Genomic DNA, 13897 nt, shown 5'->3' with positions numbered 1-13897 from the left:
GGACGGTACATAGTAATATTATTATTATACACATAACTATTATGTACCGTCCAATTGTTACATATTTGATGATAAATTTTAGTTTCACGCGATCAACCAAATTTTATATCAAAATTAAAATTAATTGGGAGTTTTTTTTTAACAGCTAATGTATGATTTATTTAAAGTTTACGGTTGCAATAGCTGCGATAGCTATTCAATATGTTGTAAGTACTATTTCAATTTAGCTAAACATTAACCCTGTAGTTTAGTTAAATTTAACTAAGTCGTTTCATTGCATATGTAATTAACTACAATGAATAGTTGGAATAACCATAGTGAATAGTTGAATTACTATTTTATATGGTTAAAAAACTGAAAAAAAATATTAAATAAACCTATCCCGGGAGATACGAGGAGATCGAACCCTCTATACCAGCAAGCCCTATTCGTAGAAGTCCTACGCCTAAAATCTACCTACCTAACCTAGTTATTGAATAATTGCGCAAAAGAGAGCTATTTAAACGAATGGTTTTTTTTAGTAACTAAATTTTTAAATTGTGTTATAATTATTTGAATTTAGAACTTTTATTGTAATTTGTATTATAATATTTTATATGTAAAATTGTAAACAAGTAAGGATATAGGATTAATATAATATAATATTATAGAAAACCATTATTAACCCGTAGAGTAATATTAATCAATTTATCCTTTATTACTCTTTTTTTTCTATTATATTATCACGTTGTTTTAATATCTAATTATTATTATATATTATTATGTATTATCCGGTATGTCAAAACTAATATTCTGGAGTCCACTACAGTGGGCGGATCCAGGGAATAATTTGGTGGGGGCATAGGGGGGGGGGGGGGAAGTTCAAATAGTAAAAAATTGGCTAAACGCAGTGTAAAACATAGCCAACTTCTCTCAAACTAACTTTATAAAAATAGAATCTCCCGTAATATTTTAATATTTCTCAACTAAATTAATACAGTTGGATCTTATAAACATTGATTTTACTTTATTGTTTGGTAATGTGAAACATAGTTATACTAATATACAATAGTTATACTTTTAAGCAGCTTAATAATATGTTAACTTAACTATAATATAAACAACTAAACATGTTAAAATCGTTTTGGCGATAATTAACTACGAATATGGATTAACTATTATTAAGCTGACACAACTAAACTATGATCAACTATTAACAATTACTAAATTATTTTTTTCAGTGTGAGCACTATAATACAAAAAGGTATACAATTTTTATTATCGAATTATGTTTATAATAATAAATTCGACGATAAAAATAATATTAATTGTAACATAAAAGTGTATAATAATTATTTACAACACGATAGTGAAACAAAAATACTAAATTTTAATTTTAATGATGTTGGGATCTACATTTGTGATAGACTTATTGGCTCGTTTTTCATAGAAATAACATTGGGGAATTGAAATTGATGCATGATATAACAAGAAGAATATTTTGGAAATGTTAAGTTAATAAGAACTAGGATAACGCGATAATCAAAAGAACTTATTGAATGCAACCCACTTAAGAATCTCATACCTATCATATACGAGTACGTCTAGGGTCCGCTAACTAAGCTAAATCTAGTTGGTTTGTGACAGAAATATAACCATGAGGGGACATGGAATGTTCAGTATGAAACTTGCAAAGTTTAAAAACTTCCGCTGTACCATCTAAATCTGACGAGAGAACCACAAGCAGTATGCGGATCCCAAATTATTGAACCATATTCCAGTTTGAACAAGAGCACAGAATATAATAATATATTAACCGAATGTTTTAAGATAAATTCCTAAGCCAATCTCATAGCGAACCCGAAAACTTTTAACGCTTTGTAGGCTGCAGCATATCATGATATTATCAATGTGAAGGTTGAGATCCAAAGAACTGCTGAGCTTAAAACCTAGATCGTTTACGTAACTATCAAGTTGTAATTCAGAGCGCAAAATATTTTGATAAAATAATTTTATCGGCTCTTAGTAATACGTCTACGTAATAGCCTTACGTTTGGACATTTTTATTGTGATCAACCGAACGTTACAAAATGATCCAAGTTCATTTTAGAGCATCTGGCAATCGTCTAGATGATTATCTCGCATGTGGAGCTTTCATATCGTCAAAAAAACTAAGTAGGCGACTGTTGGCAAACAGCAATAACTGCAGAAGTGGAGACACATGGCTCGCCTGGGCCAAATGATGCTAAAAACGCATTCGATATTTTAGAGCCGATAGCTGACTATTTAGTATCTGTCTTCAAGATACGATTTTATCCATTGCAAGAACAGTTCATAAAAACCAAATACTTTAAGGACTTAAATGAAAACGTTTTGTATAGGACCTCGTAAATGACATCAACCTGTGAATTCAAAGAATGCACACTCAAAATTACTGAACTCTAAAGTACATTGTGGTAGTGACCTTGTAAAAAACCACGCTATTCCCCTATTATGATTCTGTTAACAGATCATAACTGAATGTAGTTTAAGATAATTGTTTCAAGTATTTTTGTGATATATAAGATTTTTTGTAAATTGTTCTGGAACTTGAGATTAAAATATGGATTGCGTGGCTTGGGAATGATGAAGTACAATAATTATTATAATATAAAAGAGTACTAACTACTAAGTAGTGAACGTTTTATTGTTAATTCTATATTATGGACTCGAAACGAACACTTTTTTTTTATTTGGTTTGTTTTATGACGTATGAAAATTAGGAAAGTTTTGATCATATTGTATCAAAGCGTATTTTGGAAATTCTTTTAATATTTTTAAATGTTTATTTTTTATTTTATTTTATTTTTTTTATTGGATAACCCGTGGCAACATAGGCCATTGGGTGTGGGAGAGGGCACTGTAGGTTTTTAAATTGGGTAGGTTGGTACACGTGTGTGTTGTGTTTTGGCAGAATTTCTAATGGGGCACCCGTAGGTTTCTGCCGTGCCCCGGGTGGGGGGATGGCGGCACTTGTTCTCCGGACACCGTGACTTGCCCGAAGAAAAATGCCACCCGCGGCCAAGGTATCGAACTCGGGTCGGATGCGTCGCAGCCGACGCCTTAGTCCGCTCGGCCACTCCATCCCCCTTATTTTTTATTGTTTTCAACTTATACTTAATTTATTTTTCACTACTTTTCTGCAAACAAATTTGTTTGAATATGTGAAATATGATTTGACTATGAAGTACCGTATTTATTTTTCCGTATTTAATGAGTTTTTTGTGCATTAATTGGTTTTCAAAATTAATTATATTCATACATTAGCACAGCCATAATTGTTAATTACTATTGTTATTACCTACGCATTCCACAGAACCCTTATATTCGGTATACCTACAACTAACAATAAAATCCTGTATGTCACAAATCCATTAAATTACTGTTCTATTTAAAAAATTCAACCGGAATTAATCATTATGATATTTTTTCGATTAAAAAGTACTTGATTATTCTCTGGAATTCTCTAAAACCGGCACATTGTTCAAAAAAATTTAAAGAAATAACACTTTACAAATAAATAATTAAAAATCTTTTTCAGAACTATATGTTGAAAAGGATTCATTAGTTACGGGGAAAATAAAAACGTTTTTTTAATCAAAAACAGGCGTACGTTACTGTTACTCCAAACTACTTTAACGCATAAACATAAATATTATTAAATAAATAGTATACTGGTATTTGTGATATTATAATATTTCAGTCAATATTCTCATCGTCTATAGTCTATACGATTGTAACTAAGTAATAAATATGTGATACAAAGTTACCATATTGTTAATTATAACAAAAAAAAAAACGTCCATACACAGCGTGTCAAACAATTTCCTTTTGATAGCCACCTAACTTCGGTGTGTAGAACAAGGCGTTCAAAATCTTCATCATTTTCGTGGCATAATTGTCGAAACAAACGGTCATTCAATGATTTAGCTTTGATTTTATTAACAGCATTTATGACAAACCGCATGGTATCAAACAATTCATTACTTAAATTTTTAGCTACTAAATGTTGACGATGAATGACACAATGAACTGTTAAAATCCTAGGGACTGCATTTTTTAAATGAGCAATAAAACCACGTTGACGTCCAATCATTGCAGGCGCCCCATCAGTGGCACAAGCTATACAATTTGTAATAGGAATACCCTTTTCTATGAAAAAATTATTTACTACATTAAATATGGTTAATCCTTTGGTATCCGTGATTAAAGATTTTGCAAATAGTAGTTCTTCCGTTATTTTTTCGTCGATGTTTACATAACGCACGTACGCAAGTAATAGGGCTTCATTATCTCGTAAAGTGGATTCATCAAGTTGTAGTGAAAATGTTGTAATTTTTAAAATATCACACAATTTTATTTCAACATCATACGCCATTTCGTCGATTCGCCTGGACACAGTATTATTACTGAGAGCAATAGATGAAGTTATGTCAGTTACATTTAAATTTGTCATTGATTTTAATATTGCTTCTACAGCAGGTAAAATAAGTGTTTCGCCGATAGTGTGTGGTTTTCCACCCACACTTCGCAACTAAAAGAGACACTTTGTAGGATGCAAGGAGACCTTTATCATTATTTAGATGTGTTTTGTTAAAAAGTCCACTTACGGTTTTTCGTTTTTCAAATTTATTCTTTAGGTCACTAAAGTATAAAATATTTTTGTTACTTTTATCTGAATGTTTTTTCATAAGATGCTCTTTCATTCTTGAAGGTTTCATAGCTTCATTACTGAATGTTTTTTCACAAATGAGACACAGGGGTAATTTTTCATTTGTCGGAGATACAATAAAACCAAATTTCAAATATTCAATGGAATATTTTCTACATTTTTTGTTCTCGGACATTTTATAATATTTACGAATATAACTTTTACGTACACGCACAATAATAACGTCAAGTACCTACCAAGTACCAAATACGACTACACAGTACACATAACATTGTCGGAATCGACTAATCATTAGCCGCTAATCGGAATATATACGATAACTCCGATAATAACGTCAAGTACCTGTCAAGATAATTTTTTTGATATTATTTAAGTATCTATAAATATTATACCTACATAATTCTGTTGATTACATTAGGTATTTTATTCTACGTAGTTATACATTTCATTACAATCAGTTATAAACAAAAAAAATTTAAATGATAGATGAGCGCCCCCTTTAGCGCCCCCCTCATAAAAACGCCCCCTTCAAAATAAAAAATGCCCACAAGGGGGCGGTAGCGCCCACGTTGGGAATCACTGGTCTATACGATTGTAACTAAGTAATAAATATGTGATACAAAGTTACCATATTGTTAATTATAACAAAAAAAAAAACGTCCATACACAGTTTAAGTATTATTTGGTAGTACTAAACATTTTTATGACGTAATTTTTGTTGACGTGATATTAGATTAAGAAGAGCTCTTTCTTTATTATAAAACAATGTGAATGATACCGCCAGTAAATATAATTTTATTAAAACTTTTGCCTCAAATCACAGTATAAAATAATGTACTTTTGAATTAATCTCGAAACTTTTGATTTTATAATCGCATTGGACAATCAAATGGTATAATTTTCGGTTTTATAAAATTTTATTTTAAGTTCTTAAATAATATAATTAAATTGTACGATTTAAGCTAATAAAAAATGATGATTTGAATACTGCAGTACAAGCATACCTATTCAAATATAATATAATCTTGAACCTTTTTTTTTTGTATCTTAGTAGGTATAATGATATTATAGTTTTGGCTAACGTTTTTTCTGTAGCGTACGTGCCTAACAACAATCATATTATGCTTTTCTAATTAGCAGACAAAACATGTTTACTTCTTAGCCATTACTATGAAAAAATGTCTTTGAACTATTGACATTTCTATGTATGCGTACTATATTATATTTATCATAAGGTACATTCATTTCATTATTGAATTGAATGTCATAAAAAATAATATTTGCCAAAGCGTATTTCTCCGAATATTGCTGTTACGTAATGTTAGTATGTTCACGTCATACATTATAAGCGAAAATTCTAATTACTAATGAATTATGATATTATACCTATTTGTATATCTCCACAGAACCTTAAAAAATATTTTGAATATTTTCAGTTCAAATTTAATATTCTAATGTTTCGTAACTGTCGGATGATAAAATTTATCACGAGTACGCATTTCGGTTTTTAGAACATTGTGAAAAGGGTATTTGGATGTCTGTAAACTTTCCTTTTTCATAATTATCAGATTAGTTTCGAAACTCGAAACAAATTAGAAATAAAATACTTTACATGTTCGTTATATTTGTGGCATTGAAATCAAAGGATATAATTCATGCTATTTTAATTAGTTAAATATCACAATTATGGAAATGAAACTGAAACTTCTAAAATATCGGAATTGTTAGTTATTGGATTAGTTTGATAAACTTCCTTTGGGAATTTGTAATCATGACAGGAGTTCTCTAATATCTTTCAAAAGTTAGAGTTGTCTCTGTCTGTGTTCAAGTCCTTAAGTGGTAAACTTTTCAAAGCCTCCGTCAAAAGTTTAGATTTAAAAACTCTAAAATTGAATTAATTTTTTTTTTAATACAATTGTAATTAAGTTACTATTCTAGTATTGACCTCATTCTGAATGGTAGCTAGTTAGAACAAATACGATAATTCCACAATTTTGAATTTATTGTTTCACGTTTATTTCTTGGCTAATTATTGTTATTGAACTCGAGTTAAATGTTATATAGTCGAAATAATTTTTATAGTCGCATTAGCATAAAACAGCAATAATCATAATAAATAATAATAATAATCATTTTTATACGCACTTACGAAAACAATACCCAGTGGACACAATAATGTTTATATAATAAACCATTAATTTATCTACTGGTATAGAATGGTAACGTTTTTATTAGACTATTTTTTTTATCTAAAAACGACGGCGTTTTTCTAAGTGTGGTGGTAAAAACTCATTTTGAAATATGATACATCGCGCTATCGCCATGGACTAAGAGAGATCACCGAAATCGCTTGTAAATTCAAAAAAAAATGAGCCTTCTCGAGACGCCTGGTAGATTTGAAACATCTAAATTATTATTGATAGAAAATAGGCATGAAATTTGAAGGAAATAATCATAGTATAATCAAAAACAAAGTATTCAGTTTTTTTTAAAGAAAAATTATTCTTTATTTAAAAAGCGCATTAGATGATTCGCGGGAGTGGCTTCACCCCGTCAACAGCCGGTTTCACTCACCACATTAAATGTGAAGCATTAAAAACAAATGCTTTCACTGTTCTGCCGTGAACGACGAACGTATTACGTAATAGGTAACCACTAATTAGTTATTAAAATTTTAATTTAAATATAAACGATGCTTCAAAAGTCAAAATGTCTATAATTACGGCATCACTCGCCTCAACATACCAATAGGAGGGATCCTATAGTTAATTTTTCCTCCATATATAACAAATTATCAGCACTCTCCTCAGTCTAAAAAAAAGCATAACACTGGGTTGATCACTGTTATAAGTGACACGATAAAACGTATATTTTTAACAAAATCTAAGATACTAGATTGATGCATTATCTGATAATTCCGACACTTTACGATTTTCGATAAAAGTTCACTGTCGATCCCCTGAGGTCTTGTAACCATAGTTTAAATAACTCTTTTTCGGCGAGAAACACCCGCTATGCACAGAACTGTCAAAACTATATAATATAGAACTGACGTTGATCGAGTTGCGTTTTTTTTTTAGTTTTTATCGAGCCGGTATTTCTTTAGGGATAAAAAAATGATTCATCTACAAACGTAAAACATATTATAATAGTGTCGAAAAAAACACTAATAACATAAAAATAGTATTAACTCATTATACCTACAACACTAATAGTAATAATAATATATTATTTACTATATTTCTTTATACGATATGTCGCTCACATCCCCCACCCGATTAGACATACACGATTTTCATGACACGTGAAAGAACTATTTTTTTTTTTAATCAACCGATCTACCTGTAGAACGCTTATTAGGTATATCTTAATACTTTAAATTGTTGTACCTCCTAATCATTTCTAATGTTTTCTTAAATGGATTCTAATCAACATGGTTGTACCTGCCTATATAGTTGCAGTGGTCTCAGGAAAAACTAGACAAAAACTGAGTAATTTATTATAATATGATACTCAGCCCGGGTTCATAAAACTACTGAGTGCACGTGCACATATAATAATCAATAGGCGTCCGTGGCAAGATCAGTAAAATTGGTAGGGCGGTCAGTTTGTTAAATACCTTCTACAGTTACGACAGAAATAGATCTCCTCTCAACGCACCCACACTATAGTTTATTATAATATAGATCATAGTGAATTATCCTTCGATACTTAAAGAAAAGACAAAAATGGTTCGTGTACATGACACGGTAATTGAACTGGTAGAAAGTATACCGACAGACAAATAGTGGAAACATTGCGTTTACGTAAACCTATACGATAGTCGTGTTAGTGTTGGATAAGTCGACGGTCTTGTTATTCAAATAGATATTCGTTATATATTCAAAGAAGACGAATACACCTCTACTGCACATGTTATATTATACCCTCGCAGAAGTAGCACATTGTGTCCAAGCCTACGTAATCGCATCTGAAAATCCCAGTACCGGATCCGAACTCGGGTGTTCACCTTAAGTGGCGTGATGACCCAGTCCCCCGGGAAACCAACTCCCCTTGATCCATTTTCAAATGTTTACGTCAAGCGATACATTTTACTCGGTATTAAATGTTTTGCCCTTCTGCGGACTGCAATTTCACTTGTTGTTCACTCACTTTTATCAGCCGCTGTAGTATAGTTCTTCGAAAGAACTTCACATTTTACTCGGATACCACTCTCATCTCACCATGGAAAATGTCTAATCACCTATATTATCGCCTAGTATGACTTAACTATATATACTTAGGGTATACGATACCTATACAGAGTAAAATATTTAGGTTTAGTTATTGATTGGAATCTGCGGTAGAAAATTCATATACCTACATATTAAAAATATCAGATATCCAATTAAGAACAATTATTTTTAAACGGTTTAATTGTTTTAAAAAAAACTCTTATCCGCAGAATTTATGCGCATCGCGGTGTACATGCTCTGAATAAATACATTTTCCAGTATGGTTTAATAACGTGAGGTGACTGCAGATAATGTAGTAAGACCACTTTTTAAAATTCAACAAAATCATGTACAAGTCTGTCTCCAATGTCAGGAATTGATGGGATCGACTTTATCGAGCTAAAAAGAACTTCCAAAGTTAAATGCCATCAAGATAGGCACCTACTGTACACACCTGTTTGCTATTTTAAATCGAACCGGTAAAGTTAGTTTTAGGAATATTTGGGTCCAATATACATTTTAACTCTATGCCATCGTATATTAAAAAATATCTATTTTTAATAATGTAAATAATAAAACCAATCGTTAATCAAATAAGATTTCTACATTCAATTGGTGGTTATATTATATTATGAAGAATGCATATTTTATTCATTTAAAATGATTTCAGATATAATTATTGTTAAAAATGTATATCTATAATCTATTAAATATTATTTATAACTTATTTACCCCGCCACGAGCATAGGTTATTGGGGTTAATTAGCTTAGTCGCACTATTATTTCATTTATATTAGAATATATTGTAATGACAATATAATATGTTCCTATTTAGTTTTTAATAAATATAAATAGTTAATATTTAGCAAAAATAAAATCGTAATATCATACTGACGACAAAAATTTCAAGAACACTAACAATTACTATGGTTGTTGATAGTTATAAATTATAATAATAATAATTCAGATGTCTTACCTTGTTCGGCGACTGCTTGCTGGCGAACAGCACGTCGTACACGGCGCACACGGCCAGCACGGTCAAACCGGTTTCCTTGGCCAACATGGACGCGGCCGCCATGAGCACGGTGGCCGCCAAGCAGGCCCACTCTCGGACCGCGCAGCACTCGGTGACGCCGCCGGGTAGGCCGTCCAAGTCACTAGAGCACGTGCCCAGGCCCAGGGCGGCGAAGACGGTGCGCACCGCCGAGCCCAGTCGGTACGTCCGACGGTGGCAGCCGGCGTCGCAACACACGACGCGGCGCCGCGGGTCTGGCGTCCTATCCCGGTGCCGGACGTGCGCCGCGTAGCACAGAAATGCGGCCAGGTAGAACAGGCAGGCAAGCAGGTCGGCGCGACCCACGACACCGGCCACGGCCTCGGCGTGCACCGGGTGGACGGCGAACACGGCCGCGGCCGCGGCTGGCCGGCGGCCGGGCATCAGCGTCCGGTACACGGCGTATACCAGATACGTGACGGCGCAGTGCAGCAGAACGTTGGCCGCGTGGTAGCCCTTCGGGTCCAGGCCGCCCGTCCAGTGGTTCAGCCGGAACGAGGCCACGCACAGCGGCCGGTACGAGCCGTGCGAGCTGCTCGACCCGATCGGCGTGCCCCAGAAGTCGTTGGTCCAGATGTCGGTCAGCGGCGCGGCTCGTGTCACGTCCGGGTTGTTGACGATCGCCCGACTTGAAACACACATAACACACATTATTATACGATGTTGAGGTACTTTGCGCGTTGAGCGAAGGGGCAGAGTTCAAAAATTTAATTTTTACTATCCATACTCCATTTCAAAAATAATTTTTGCGTTGCGGTTCGCGCGCATGTGCAGTTTCGTCAGTCTGCCGTCGGTGCACGGCGGACTACAACTGACCGGTCGCAACATTCCTATCGTTCCGAGGCTACGCAGTTTTTCCAATCATTTTTGGAATACAGTATTGATAAAGGTACGAAATACATATTTTAATAACGGTATATTATCTGCTGGTAACAAAATGGGTATATTCAGTTGTTCGCATAACCATAACAGTATAGATATTTACATTATGTGTATACTATACGTTTGTTGTTCAATGGATATATTACCACCGTAATGATAATATATCAAAATGTTCAATATTCAGGACAGTGACAATATTGTTATAATCAGGTCGAGCACGTCACTAGAATAATATTATACGAAACGACGTGATTTCGAGTTTAGAACATCGCTGACCAAATCGTCTGGTAGTCTCGTGTTTGACCGATGACCGGCGCAAAGGCACGTCTTGGCGATGGGATGAAAAATGTCGTTCGGGCGGACGACCGGATTTTTGTTTTCATGCAATGACCGTCTTGGGATTTTTTTGGAAACCTCCCAGAATTCGCCAAAGAAAACTTTCCGAAACGAAAACGGCGACACAACGCGGTAAGCGAAAACGTTGTGCAGCACGATATAAATCATGAACCGGAAATGTTAGCGATCGTGTGTCGGAAGTAGGTCGGATATGGTGACGCTCATGACTAACGCAAAGGGATATTGTGCGTGACGAAGTCTTGCGCCGGACATGGTAATATATTATAGAATTTTTTGAGATAATTTTTTGCCGCTTTTTAGAGGTATTCGATCACTTGTGGTCGTGAAGAACAAAAATTGACCTCGGCCAATATGACATAATGCCGAAAACGGTTATACTGCGTGGTCACAGGAGTGTAAAGAGAAAACCATTTGAGGGCGGAATTATTATACTTGTGACACGAACATAATAATGAATATTTTTTATTTCGTTAATATTATTACCTATATTATGATATTATTAAAGAATTACAGTGTTTTGAGCCGCCAAAATGTGGGAAAAATAATGCGTTCTGCAGTAGACATCGTTATTATTATATTTTTTTTAATATCTGAGCTAAACCACTAACCTCCCTTCTACCACTACGTGGCTGCTCGGTCATGATATTAATATAATATACCTAATTTATACAATTATATAGACAGTTATAGAACAATTATATAACAATTATCACTATCGTTTCGTTAGTAAATCTACAAAATATGTTGGCGAAGAGTATGTATAAATTATGCTGTGCATCTCTCTATATACTTCAAAATGTCTCGAAAATTTAATAATAATGCGAACATTCGAGACACAAACAATCCGAACGCTGCGAAGACACAAGTGCTCGTGCAGCAGTGAATGCGAACTTGTTAGTTGTTTGTTCGTTATTTAAGTGGCACAAAGTTCATTTTTATTGTACTTCTAACAAAACTCGAGTGTGTTACACTAAATTGAACGAACTATATATATATATATGTTACTAACGAACAAATTATTCAACGATCAGATTACTCAACTATACCGCGGCTGCAGCAGTTACTGCAGACGTATATCATCGGTGTTTTTGCACTCGAAAATAATATAATTGTTAAAAATTATGTATACGGTTTTATCATTTCAAAAGACTTTTGAATGCACACATATTATTATTATAACTCACGTACAGCTTCGTTAAAAATAAGCTTAAACTATATTATTATAATATAATTATAAAATACTATTAAAAAAGTAAGCATGTATCTAATATGTTAATATTATACAGTATAATATGCATTACAGTATAAGCCTTTATTTTGTTTATGCCTCTTTGGAGGCTTATTTGTTTAGTTCTGATTAATTTTAATCTGCATCAAAGTATAATCTATATAGAAACGTATTTTGCTCCAACGCTTTAAAGGACACAATAGAGTTTTTATTTGCAGCAGCAGAAGCAGTTTTATATCAGAATAAAACAAATTATAAATAGTATCATAAATTAATAACAACAACAGTTTTCGAAAACTCTTTGATTTGTTTAATTCATAAAATATGTCCAATTTTATTTTGGCTTCACCGCTATTATAATCATTATTCGTATAGTTATAATCAAAAATATAACTAAGTAACCATCCGGTATAATCAATGTTAATTCGCTTACCATTGCACTTTTTAAACTCAACTCAAAATCAACTTGACTCGACATCGACTCGAAAGATTGATATTAGTATTAAAATACATTAGGTTGCTTAGTTTTGATAATCTCAATAAATTAAAAATCGTTCGGCGCTGTCTGCCTGACTGGATCAGGACCTAATGCTTTTTGGAGGTTTTCGCCTACTTCGAGTTTGACTCTATGTCCCTTCGACAGTGGCAAATTATGTGTTGGACCGTGAAGCATTCTCCACGTGTATAACAAACATGGTCTGGTTCCGATCTAAGCATGAGGTGTCTGTGACTCATGAGTCAACCATGTGTGGCCTTTTCGAAGTCTATTCAGAATTACGTTCCGTCGTCTGGATCAGTGTTTCTCAACCTTTTTTCAAGACAACGACCCAATTTAGATCCATAAAAACGGAGACACACTTATAACAATTAATGGATTTTTGAAAAGTTATCAATTATAAACCTATATGTAAATAATTGAAAATGAGACCATCATTACAATTATTTTCTTATCTGTGTGTTTTTTCCATTAACTCATAAGCACAGATATAGATAATAAACTATATTTCTAACGCGATGTTGGTTGTGAACTATGTATAGTGTTATCACCTGATAAACCAAATTTTTCATTGTTTTATATTTATTTCTGTGTGTTATTATCACGATATAAATTGATAAAATATCATAGCCCACAACCTTTTATGTTGAAAAAAGTGGCGTCATCCAGCCCGCTTGTCAGTGTATAGTAGTTAGCAATCTAGTTAATTATCTAAATCTGTGCTCATAAGTCATAACGCCATAATAATATCATAAATGTATACTTTAGACATGTACAATATAAATAAACAATCTCTTTGGCGACACACATAATTACGGTAATAATCACGACACCGTTGAGAATCACTGGTCTAATTGGTAGGACGGTTGGCCGAGGAAGGATAGTGGTTTTTTTTCGTTCAGCTTCGTCTGATGGGTTAATCACATGTGCTGTCACTGGCCACTTACTATTGATTTAGTATTTGATTGTTGGTTTC

At 33.4% G+C, this 13897-nt stretch overlaps 1 protein-coding gene across 3 annotated transcripts in view; it reads right to left on the bottom strand.

The window, feature by feature from the left end:
- LOC132951127 (protein O-mannosyl-transferase TMTC2-like) overlaps positions 1–13897 on the bottom strand; it is a 322298-nt gene that overhangs the window by 231617 nt on the left and 76784 nt on the right. For all 3 annotated transcript variants that reach the window (XM_061022843.1, XM_061022844.1, XM_061022845.1), the window contains one exon: positions 9881–10586. In XM_061022843.1, the coding sequence (XP_060878826.1) occupies positions 9881–10586 (706 nt within the window). The remainder of the gene's footprint in view (positions 1–9880; positions 10587–13897) is intronic.

Source organism: Metopolophium dirhodum, chromosome 8, assembly GCF_019925205.1.
Source record: "Metopolophium dirhodum isolate CAU chromosome 8, ASM1992520v1, whole genome shotgun sequence".
In the NCBI taxonomy this organism is placed as follows: Eukaryota; Metazoa; Arthropoda; class Insecta; order Hemiptera; family Aphididae; genus Metopolophium; species Metopolophium dirhodum.
Note: the sequence above shows the minus strand (reverse complement) of the source record. Positions and strands in the feature narration are given on the sequence as shown.